The following is a 12,316-nucleotide window of genomic DNA, read 5'->3' as shown; positions in this document are numbered from 1 at the left end:
GAAAACAACTTGTCTAAATGAAGCTCCCCGATTTCTTGCAAAATAAATCATTGACAACAACAACCCTAACCCTCAATAGAGCTCTTCAATCTCACTTGAATATAGTTAATCGACCCCAAGATGCCAAGGAGATGGTGGCAAAAAACAACTTTTTATCCAAAAGAAGCTCCTCAATTCTTTGCAAAAAGAAACCTTGACAACAAGATGACAGCAGAGCATGACACTTCCCAAAACAAAATTTCTCAATTTCATTTTGACATATTTAATCGACACCAAGATGCCAAGGGGATGGTGGTGAAAAACAACATTTTGTCTAAATGAAGCTCCTCAATCCTTTGCAAAATACATCCTTGACAACGAGATGGCAGCAGAGCAGAGCTTATTATTCAAAAGAGCTCCTCGATCTCACTTGGACATAGTTCATCAACTCCAAGATGCTAGGGGATGGTGGCAAAGCGCAGTTTTTGTCGAAATGAAGCTCCACCAAGATGGCAGCAAATAAGGCCATCAGGAACTTGGGAGAATTGTATGAATTACCCTGAACTGTTGCCAGGGGTGGGGCCCGCTGACCCCCCCCCAATCCGCACTTTATTTTCCTGAAAAAAAAAAACCTCTCCACAACTCACTAAAACATAAGCGCAACCACAAGAGGGCGGCAAAGCCCTCTCGTGGTCAAAGCGAAGCTCCTCAGTTCACTTCAATTGAACGCGGCAGCACCTCGGCGTGGATTGGAATGGCGAGAATGGCTTCGCCTTCCCGGAGCAATGACAAAGGCCCCTCCCCCATCGGTCACCAACATGTTTTTTGGGGGGGGACCTGCAGCGGCGCGCGATGACGCAACAAGTCACCCGCGGCCGCTTCGCGCACACGTTCGCCCCCGCGCGCCGCCGCTCGAACAACAAGGCCGCATCGTGCGCAGCGGCTCCGTCAGCCGCGTCGGCGGTCCGGCGCCTACCTTGCAGCAGGCTCTGCAGGTTAAGCTGCGCCTGCTGGTGCAGCTCCTCCACGCACTCGGGCCTGCTCCACGAGCCAAACACGTTCACGCTCTGTTGCCATGGAGACCTGAGGCGGGCCGCGCCGTCGCCGCGGTCGCAGCTCCCTCGCCGCCCTCCTCCGGCCTGCTTGCGACGCTGCTCGCCGCCGCTGTCGCCGCCGCTGTCCGCCTCGAGTCCAACGCTGGCTGCGGGAGGCGGGCGGGGTGGAGGATGCGGTCGACAGACGCAGGGAGAGCGAGAGAGAGAGAGAGCACAGGGTGGGGAATGCGATTAGTCAACGGGAGGATGCGGGACCAGCTAGCGAGGAGGAGCGCCACGCAACCGGGAGCAGGAGCGACAGAAGCAGCAGGAGGAGCAGGAGGAGACGCGCGCACACGGCAAAGTCCGTCAAACGTTCACAATTGCCACAACTAATAGCCGGAGGTTACATAACGCCTCCCTGTGTTGTCAGGGAGAACAGAGAGGGAGGCAGGGAGGGAGGGAGGGAGAGCGAAGAAGTGAGGAAGGAAAGAAGGACGGGAGCCAGCAAGGGAGGATAGCAAATAATGGAAGGACGGAAGGAAGGAAGGAAGGAAGGAAGGAAGGAAGGAAGGAAGGAAGGAAGGAAGGAAGGAAGGAAGGAAGGAAGTAGGGAAGGACGGATGAAATGAAAGCAGGGAGCAAGGTGATGATGGAAGGAGCATGAGGGTAGAAAGGCCGAGTGAAAAGATTGAGAGTAGTAAAGGAAAGTCATGAAACGAAGGAGGAAGAAATGAAGGAAGGAACCCAGGGAGGAAGGCAGGAAGGTGGTGATGAAAGGAGCAAGAGGGAAGCAGGGAGGGGTGGTAAGATGGACTCAAGGGAAGGAAGGAAAAGAAGGAAAGAGGGAGTGAACAGGAAGAAGGGCGGTGAACGACGAAATGAAGGAAGGAAGGAAGGAAGGAAGGAAGGAAGAAAGGAGCGAGAGGGAAGGAGGGAGGGGGCGGAGATGGACAGAAGGGAAGGAAGGAAGTAGGAAGGAAAGGAAATGAAGGAAGAATGGAAGGAACAAGGGAGGGGTAAAAGATGAACAGAAATAAAGGGGTAGGAAAGGAAATAAAGGTTGGAAGGAAGCCAGGGAGGAAGGAAGGCAGGCTCAAAGGAGGGGTGGAAGAATGGAAGGAAGGTGATGATGGAAGGATGGAGCAACAAGGATGAAGGGCTGGAAGGATGAACAGAAGAAAGGGAGGCGAGGGAAGAGAAGGAGGAAGTACGCAAGGCAGCAAGGAAGGAAGGAGGAGGAGAGGAAGGAGGAGAAGAGGAAGGAGGAGAAGAGGAAGTTGTCGTTTGCTGCCTCAGTGGCACAGGCACAGCGCATGCGCATTGGCTCCAGGCTGTGTGGAGAAGAGACCACTGGGGCAGCGCCCTCTGCAGCACAGCAAGATGTACTGCCAGTATGCCAACCCCCTGCCGCCTTCAAAGTCCTCGAGTAAAAAAAACAAAAACAAATCCTTTGCACCTCATGTGATCGATTGATCGAGTACTGATCGAGTACTGAGTACTGTATTTAAATGCTTAAAGAAACCAATTCATTAATTTAGTATGGGTCAAACTTCAACCCTTCATCGGCCAGTGAAAAGGATGATCAAAATTAATATGAATACCTTTTAGAAAAAAAACAAAAACAAAAAAACAAAGATTTGCCTTTCGGATTGAATGAGTTAATATTGCACAGAGCGAGCGGCCATTTTGCCACGAGCTGTTGAATGGTATGAAACAGCTGCAGGGGTAAAAAATAAAAATCATCATCAAGTTGCACTATTTGTCAATTCAAGTCGAAATTTGACAATGGAACAAAATTCATCATTTAATTCGTTATTCCTAAATTATTTGATGAAATTGGACTGACGGGCTTAAGAGCGTAGCTTATGACCCCCAAATCCATATATTGTTTGAAAATCATTCATTTCAATGATAAATTGCTCCGTCACAATGTTTTTGAAGAGAGTAACTGCCATGTAAACACATCAATGTAAAAGCAAACAATAAATCATCTAAAAATCTTAATTTGTGGTTAATTCATCTTTATCTCGTCAGAGGATTCCACCAGCGTTGGTGTGTGCATTTCAAAGGAAGGATTTTCCCCAATCAACTGCAGTGCATGTTTTTGCCAGCAGAGGTCACTTGCTGTTACAAAAGCTTCCCAAAATGAAGCCATTTTCCAAGAGATAGGCCTCAATTAGCCCACAAAAGCTTCATTTGAACATCACTCAAAATGAATGCCAAGTACTACTTATGTGGAAATGAAACTCCTCAAATCACTGTTCACGAGGCCGCTCACCCTCGTTGTTGCCAGGCTACAGAAACTTGAAAACTTGCACAAACTTGACCATGTTGACATCATCCATTTCAATTCTGTCTCGTCTCACTAACCACTACGAGCATCGGGGCACCTATAACAAAATATCTGCATGCGAGTTTTTTGCAAAAGAGTCACGATTAGACAATTCAGCAAAACATTGTCTCATGTTCCAGTTCATTTGCTCTTCATTTGAAAAGGCAGCATTTCTGTCACAGGATTACCTTGTGCAGTATTTTGCCCATTCTTTTGATCGAGACGCCCAAGCATTTCACATCCAAAGGAAAGCATAGAACCAAAACACCTGGGAGCTGAAATTTCACCCACAGCTGGCCATACCATATACGGTATATATATATATATATATATATATATATATATATATATATATATATATATATATATATATATATGTGTGTGTGTGTGTGTGTGTATATGGCACTGATGTATTTTCACGTTTTTAAAAGAGTCCAGACATTCAATCCCAGATTCTTAAGTATTAAATCGATACTTAAGTGTGTGGGATTACATTTCTGGATTCTTAAAAAAAACATCAAAATACAACCCACTGCATTGAGTTAAAAAACTGCGTTAAAGGTGATGTAAATTAGGATTTATTTCAAGTAACATTGTGGGCCAAACGTGTGGCCACCGTTCCACAAGTGGCCCACGCGCCCTAGTTTGGACACATGCTCAGTAGCAGTATGATGGGCATGTTGTGTCATGTGTCCTGTGCTGCCGGAGTGGGGGGGGGGGGGGGGGGGGGGGGGGGGTGAAATGTCTTCCAGGTGAAGACGAAGCGCGTCCTCGTATATCGGATGAAGGACGAAGGCCGGCACCTCCCGCGCGCGCGCGCACGCGCACGCACGGCCGCTCCATTCCATTCTCGCGCGACGCGAGCACGCCAAAGAAGTGGTCGGTCCGAATGCAAATGCGACGCGAGCTCCAGCGCCAGCGAACTAACCTGTTGCCGATTTGGGTCTGTGTCTCCCCTTGGGCCGCCTCTGACTGCCCGCGCCGTTCTTGCGGTCCCAGAACATCACGGACGCCTTCCTGCGCGCGACTCAGACGGTAACGCGCGCATGAGGACAGCGGGCGCCCGTCACATCTGCGCCCCCTCCCCGAAAGAGCAGGCCGGGGTGCCGCCAAAAGAAAAAAAAAAAAAAAAAGAAAAGCGTCTTGCCTTTCTTACGTGAGCTGCCGGCTAATCGGGGTCCCGGCATCCGCAGCTCAATTGATAAAAGAGCCTGGCCGGCGTCGGCCAATCAGGAGGCGGCCGGATGGGTTGGGGGAGGGCGGAGGGGGAGCCACAACTCGCCCATTATGGGACGCGTGCTCATCACCTACACTTCACCTGCAGCGCCTTTTAATAACTTTCAAAAATATATGTTTTCAAATTCAAATAAATTAAGCAGATGGATAAATAATGATCCGCATTTGAAAGTGATGACGTAAAACATTCATTCAAATCACAACCCTTTGATTGAAAAGCGTACATCACGTAGCTGTAATATACCAATGGCGTTTATTTGATTTGATTTTTTTCATATTTACAATAGTTGCTTATTTGGAAATATAAATAGATCCACACAAAATTAAAAACTGGCAAATACAATTAGAGCAGTGCTACTCAATTTTTTTTTGAAAGGGAAGAGAAACCATTTTGCCGCCCCCCCACCCCACCTCACTTGTTGCAGTGACTGTAAATAAGGTTATTATGTAAAAATAGGTGGAAGTATACCATTTTTCAACATTTTTTCAATATAAACAGAAAAAAAACAACATAAACGTTTAACAAATGTGAACGTTTAAGCCTCAATGTTTAATTTTAAGGCTGTTCCTTGCAGTCCCCCGGAGGGCCCACCCCACTGTTTGCTCATAATACTGCTTTCAACATCCTAAAGTGTCTCCTGGATGGTTGTTTTTCTTTAACCTTGTGCACACTTTCAAACTATACACATTGTATTTCCCCCCTAATTTTGTAAATGCTTTTAAAGGCATAATAATTAAAAGACATTTATGATTTTTTTTCCTTCAATCACTCAAATTGTTCAGTGACATCACTTCTATCCATTCTTATGTATTAACACCTGTACCAACAGACTGAACTATTTTTCAGTTTTTGGTGGGTGTTAATAAATTCTACCTGCACATGTATGAATAGGATTGATGCCGCTGCACAAATATTTATTTTTTATTCATAACCCAAATTGTATCACGGGCTCCCTGCAATAAGGCCACGGCCCCCCGGGGGTCCGCGGACCCCACTTTGAGAAGCCTGCATGCATGTGCAAATGGCAGGAAAATGACAGAATCCAAAAGTTTTCCCAAGGTGTGGGAGTGGCCAAAAGAGTGTCAGGGGCCGCCCCTGGATCATGGCACAAGGCCACTGAAAAAATTGTGGCTCCGCCCCTTCGGCTCAACTCATGCGTGAAATCGAACCTCGTCTAAAAGGCTCTCTCTTCCAATTGGAAATTTCCCAGTTTTCCAAACGCTGACACGTTCCTTATGTGCGGAACGAGGGGCCCGATCCTCTGGCGCCGCACGCGCCGCTGATCACGTGACATGAACTTAACCGTTCTTTGGGAAGCGCCAAAGAACACAGCCGCATCGGACGCAGAAAAAGCTGCAAAACGCAAGAGGACATTGAATGCAGCACCCCCTCCCTCTCCCTGCATGAGCCTAACTGGAAGCAGATTTTCGGGATGCAACACGAGAGGAGGCGGTGCGTGTTTCTCCCTGGGAGCTCTCTAGTGGCGGGCAAAAGAATTACTCTATGATACTGTCAATTGGATAGGATATTAAAGCGCCTCTGGCATGCCAAATCAACTTGTTGCAGCATTTAACCGTGCTAAAATGCTAATTGCTCAGCAAAACAAGCCCCGTGATAGTTTTTCTCACATTTCAGCCATCTCTGAGTATTCCTGCTCATCATATTCTACATCAGGGGTCCCCGACCTGTTTATCACCATGGACCAATCAACGCTTGAGATCTTACAGCGGGTGATTAAATCAATCTTAAATGAAATCCAAATGCTTTTTGTTTCAATACAAAACGTTCATTGGATGCAAATGAGTACTTTTCAAATGCAAAACCTTTGCAAATGCTAAAATATAGCAAAGGGAAATAAAGGAAAAGGCAAAGGGGAATACCTGGCACGAGGGTAAATGCTAAGGAGCGAAATGCGTACAAGGCAGCACTGTATAAGATGCTAACGTTAGCTAGCATGTTATCTACAGTCAAACAAACTCATTTGGGTCATATTATCATCAATGACAACATCAAGTACAACTTACAGACACTTGGGGGGGGGGCACATTCAACAGACGGCTCTCAAGTGAAGCCACCCCGTCCTCCCTCACCACAAAATGTAATGTTGACAGCGGCCAGCGGCGGCGCCAACAAATGAGCCAAACAAAGCACAAATGAAAAAAACTAACCAAATCCCATCCAAAACATCATTATTTTGGGAAAGGCCTAAGTGGCCTTATACCGTTTGTACCAGGCCGGGACCGGCAGTTGGGGACCTCTGTTCTAAATGGAATAAATAGGACACTCTCCCTCTACAACCTGAGCCGATCCTTGGAAGTAAATGGAAGAAAAAGCATCATCCTTTTTCTACAGCCGCTTATCCTCACAAGGGTGCTGGTGCCTATCCCAGCTGGCTTCGGGCAGCAGGCGGGGGACACCCTGAAGTGGCTGCCAGCCAATCGCAGGGCATACAGAGACGAACAAGCAGTCATGCATCCAATCACACCTGAGGATAACTTAGTATGTCCAATTCACCTGCCATGCATGTTTTGAAGTGTGGGGGGAAGAGAACCCATGCAGGCTCAGGGAGAACATGCAAACTGCACACTGGAAGGCCAGAGCAAGGTGGATTTGAACTCGGGTCTGCGATGCGGACGTGCTATTCACTGCGCCACGGAGCCGCCTGTAAGAAAACAATTGAATTAGAGACGTCAGCCCAGCATATGTCCTGTTTGCCTGTTTTCTCTCTCTCTCTCTCTCTCTCTCTCTCTCTCTCTCTCTCTCTCTATCGCTCCTTTTCTTCTGCAAGTGCACTGTTGACATTGAAATGTTCGAATGGCTGCTATTTGGAATGATGAGCGGACCTCTGCTGCCACCGCCCGGCCTTAAATAGAACTGGCTAGGATGCTGACGTCACCGGTTCTCGCCGTCGCATAAAGCATAGCACGCCCGTCCATTCGGTCTTTTGCTACCACCAGGTGGTGCTAGGGAGGTCGGGTCACGTGGGCCTTGAAGAGTAACGCCCCCAACGTGCATCATGTGGAAAACATCTGCTTTCAAGACAATTGGCCTCCTCTGGACCCCCACCCAAGCCCCCCCCCCCCCCCCCCCCCCCCTTTCTTTCAATTGCCATGGGAGTCTTCTCCCAATGAGATCATAGAAACAGCAACCTCATGACTTGTCCTCGTGTTGCTTGCACGCGCACGTTTCCCGCCTCAGTGCTCTCAGTGCTTGCCAGTTGGTTAGTGTGGCCTCTTTTTTCCTTCACAAGTTTTTTTCTTTACTTCTAACTAATCACCGCAGGTGGTCACCATCAAAAGGCTCGGAGAGAAAAACGTGCGTAGCAAAATAATGGAAGCACCTCAACTCACTTCACCATCAACATGAAATAAGAACAGCACTCATCTTTCGTACAAGTCATCAGAAAAGAAGCGTGCCAATTCGAAGACCACTGCTGCAGCTGCGTTCAGTGGCAGTAGGAAAAGCCAATGCCGGGAAAAAGTACATTGAAGCTCTTCAACTCACTTCAACATCATAATTAAAAAAAAAAAGCCCAATAGTGCTCATTATCCGCACAAGTAGTCTGAAAAGAAGCATGCCACGACTGTAGTTGCATTCAGGGGCCGTGGGAAAAGCAGGCGCCAGACAAAAGAGGAGGGGTCCCCTCCAGGGGAAGATGACACCAGAGTGGGAAGCGGACGACGGGCATTCACGGGACCTTCCGTCGGCACGAGCGGGAGGAACCGGCCGACACGACCCGAACAACGGAGGCCCGAAAAATCGCGTCTAGGCCAAATTCTGTCCGGGCGCGCAAACCGTTCGCTTCCTCTTCACATTCTTCACATGCTCGCAGCAGGAACACCACAACACACACACGCACGCACACACACGCTCTACCTCTGACATTTTTTTTGTTTGCAGTTTCACAAAAACTTTGTCATACTTCTTACAGCGGCCGTGCTGCTTTCGATTAGTTTTGTTTAGTTTCTATAAAAACAATGCAATGAGGCCAACTTTCAAAAAGAAAAATGCAAACGCATAATAAAACGCAGCAAAAGATCAACATGAGCATACTTACAAGTGCAAAAAACAAAACAAAATATGAGCAAACAAAAAAATGCAAACTCGTTAAAAAAAACTGCATGGAAAAATGCAGTCATACAACAAAATTATTTTTTGTCCTCTTTTCAAGCAGGCACTACAACAAGGCGTTCTACAGCAGCTATGCTAGCATGAAGCCCCTGTCTCCATGCTGCCCGTCAAGTTGAACTTGAAAAAATAAAAAAACATGCCTCGCTCAAGTGTTTTTCTCTGCTTCACTTGCATGCGCTCACAGCCAACGATAAGGCGCTCTACAACTGGGGTCTTCAACCCACGGACCAGTCAACGCTTGAGATTTTTACTGTGGACTGGGGGGTGAGGGTGTGAATGGCAAATATAAAGTGCACATAAAATATGAGCTCACTATTAACGATACACCAAAAAAGGCAACACTGCACACTGTCCTTCCTTCCTACAAAATGTAATATAACAGCGGCCAGAGGCGGCGCCAAAAAACAAAGAGCAAGCCAAACAAAGCACAAATGAATCAAAAATAGAGGATAAACTCAATCAGTTCCAAAACATTATTTGAGTGCCACCCGTGCGGCCCGCGGACTGGCGTTCGGGGACCTCTGCTCTACGCTGCCCATCAAATTGCCCCCCCCCCAAAAAAATCTCCCTGCGTCTTGTGCGTGCACTCACAGCCAACAACAAGGCGCTCTGCAGCAGCCACGCCAGTCCTCCTCCTCAGTCTATTGTTATTCTTTGAGTCATGTGCATAAACCTACAGCCAACAACGAGGCACTCTAGTGAGTATGTTAAGGGAAGATTTGTTATGCAGGCAACTGCAATAACATCATTGTGTGTGTGTGTGTGTGTGTGTGTGTGTGTGTGTGTGTGTGTGTGTGTGTGTGTGTGCGTCAAACGTTATGTCACGGGCGATGCGTCTTTGTTTAGACACGAGTAGGCGCCGGCTGGATGATGTCAAGGCCACGGACGGACTATTTAAGCCGATGCATGCGGCGCCCACGTCGGTGCGGCCCACGCGCGGCGCCGGCTCGCTTTGGAGTTTGGACAGCGCGCTGGAGAGGAGGAAGGGCGCGAAAAGCGTCAAGGTCGGCGCCCGCCACTTGGAAGGACCGCTGGGCTCGCCCCATGTTTTCTTTCATCCGCCTCTCCTCTTTCCAGCGCTACATCTGGACTCACTTTGGGGGACTTTCTATTAGTCGGACAGGAACCCGAGCTCTGGGCCGACGGCGGAGCTCCAAACATCGTCCGGCCTTCTTCTTGGCAAACTGTCCTATGCATAACTTGCGTTTCTCCATTGGTTTAGAGGGCCAAGCGGGTCCATTTTCTTTTCTTTAGTCCAGGGGCCCTTTTTAGAAAGCACATTTTCCAAGGAAATATTTATTTATAATATAAAAATGGAATGTCCATCCATCCATCTCCTACCGCTATATTCTGGGGTGGGGTCGCGAAGGCAGCAGCTTGAGCGGGGAAGCCCAGATATCCTTCTCCTTAGCCACTTCGTTTGGCTACTCCGGGAGGATCCCCAGAAATTCCCTGGTCAACCGAGAGGCATAGTCCCACTCGCGTGTCCCGGGTCATCCCGGGGTCTCCTCCCAGAACACCTAACTTGGGAGGCGTCCTGGACATCCGTGCAAAATGCCCGAACCACCTCAACTGGCTCCTCTCAATGCGGACCACTAGCGGTTCAACCCTGAGCTTCTCCTCCTATCTCTGAGGGGAGATCCCAGACACAACTCATATGATCCGCTCGTATCTGGTTCTTTCGGTCACGACCCGCAGCTCGTGACCATAGGTGAGGGCAGGAACGCAGATCCACCGGTAGATCGAGAGCTCAGCTCTTTTTTCGCCGCGGCAGAGATCTGCCTGTCCATCTCCCATTCTGTCCAACCCTCACTCATGAACAAGACCTACTTGAAGTCCACCACACGTGGCAGGACCTCACCCCCGACCCGGAGAGAGTTCGCCACGCTTTTCAGACTGATTTGGAGGTGCCGTTCTTCATCTCGGGTGCTTCACACTGGGCAGCGAACTACTCCAGCGAGAGGTCACGGCCTGAGGAAGCCAACGGCACCACATCATCCGCAAAAAGCAGAGGTGCAATGCTGAGACCCGCCCAAACCGGACCCCCTCAACGTTTCGGCTGCGCCTAGAAATTCTGGGACCACCACCCCAGTCTTCCCATCCAGAGGTGTTCCCCACGATGTTGCAGAGGTGTGTCAGCCAGGACAGCCCTACAAGAGCCAGAGCCTGTAGGAAGGATGTCATCCACCACCGAGGCCTCAACACCAAGGAGTTTTTGCACCACCTTTGTAACTTCAGCCCCAGAGATGGGAGAGCCCACCTCGGAGTTTCCGGACTCTTCTTCCTCAGAGGAAGATTAGTCGGTGGAATTGAGGTCTTCGAAGTATACATTCTGCCAGACGTTCCCTGTAGACCCTCACGATATTTTGGGGTCTGCCAGGTCTGCCCCCAAGTTATAAGTGTCCTTTTTATTCACAGATGAATTCGATTTGACAACAAGTGCATTTGTTACTGAAGTTTACAAAATAAACAATGCAAATTGCACGCCTCCTTTTAACAAATCCTTGAATTTCTTTCTTAACTCTCTTCCATGGGTAAATTTGATTTGGGAACATTAGCCCCCTTGTTAAAGAGGACCGAAAGCACCAAAATTCAATAAATAAATGTACTATTAAATAAGTAAATAAAAGTGTTGTTAATTCATCAAAGAAAGTTTATTTACATTAATGACACTTTTAATGAATGACACACTTGTTTTTTGCATTTAGTTGATCTGTCATTTAGTCTCCCGTCAAAGTTTTCAACTGCAATAACATCATTGTGTGTAACCTGATTGGTTAGCGTGCTCTTCATAGCAAAGCGGGTCCTAACGCCTGATTGCCTGACGCGAACAAGAAAGAGCATCGCAACCAATCAGGTGTTAGGACCCGCCCATCAAACGTTGACATGCAAGGTTGACAGCTAAACTAAATGCTTGAAATGCCGTAACAGTATGTCATTCATTTAATAAATGTTTCATTAATTCATTAAAGTGACATCCATGAATTAAAAATGTCATTCATTAAATAAGTGTTTCATTAATTAATGAAAAATATCGTCAATTAAATGTTTGAAGTGTCATTATTTAAACAAATGTTTGATTATTAATTAAATGCGAAATAAGATTTAAATAAATAGATAAATAATATTTAAAAAGAAACACATGCATGAAACGCGGCAACAGTATGTCATTCACCAAATAAATGTTTCATTTAATTAAAAGTGTTTTTAGTTAAATTAATAAGAAATGTCATAAAAAATTAAATGAGGTTGACGGAGATAAGTACATTTATGAAACGCTGCAACGGTGTGTCAACTAGGTAAACGTTTCATGAATCGATTGTCATGAATTAAAAGTGTCATTAACTATATAAGTGTTCCATTAATTAAACGTTTCATTAGAAATGTCAAAAATTAAATAAATGTTTCGTTAATTTAATAGAACATTGAATTCATTGATGAAACATTGAATAAACTATGGCACTTTCGTTTAATTTTGAATGGTACATTTATTGATTGAATATCGGCACTTTCGTTCCGACATACCTCGGAGCAGACACACTGTTTTTGTGCCCGATATACTCTGCGAATTTCACTTTTACTTGTTGTTGAGAGGTGTTT

General features: G+C 47.0%; 1 protein-coding gene across 3 annotated transcripts in view; it reads right to left on the bottom strand.

The window, feature by feature from the left end:
- nhsl2 (NHS-like 2) overlaps positions 1-12,316 on the bottom strand; it is a 28,259-nt gene that overhangs the window by 14,545 nt on the left and 1,398 nt on the right. Inside the window, exons 1-2 of one of the 3 annotated variants that reach the window (XM_088424821.1) lie at positions 4,277-4,463; positions 956-1,180 (exon numbers count right to left, since the gene is read on the bottom strand). In XM_088424821.1, coding sequence (XP_088280947.1) covers positions 956-1,180; positions 4,277-4,352 — 301 coding nt within the window. In that variant the 5' untranslated portion in view covers positions 4,353-4,463. Of the gene's footprint in view, positions 1-917; positions 1,181-4,276; positions 4,464-12,316 lie in introns of those variants that run through there. The other 2 variants (XM_088424898.1, XM_088424749.1) reach the window with 2 other exon arrangements.

This window comes from Hippichthys cyanospilos, chromosome 1 (assembly GCF_059441005.1).
Source record: "Hippichthys cyanospilos isolate Australia breed blue-spotted pipefish chromosome 1, RoL_Hcya_1.0, whole genome shotgun sequence".
Taxonomy (NCBI): domain Eukaryota; kingdom Metazoa; phylum Chordata; class Actinopteri; order Syngnathiformes; family Syngnathidae; genus Hippichthys; species Hippichthys cyanospilos.
This window is presented reverse-complemented; position numbering and strand designations above follow the sequence as displayed.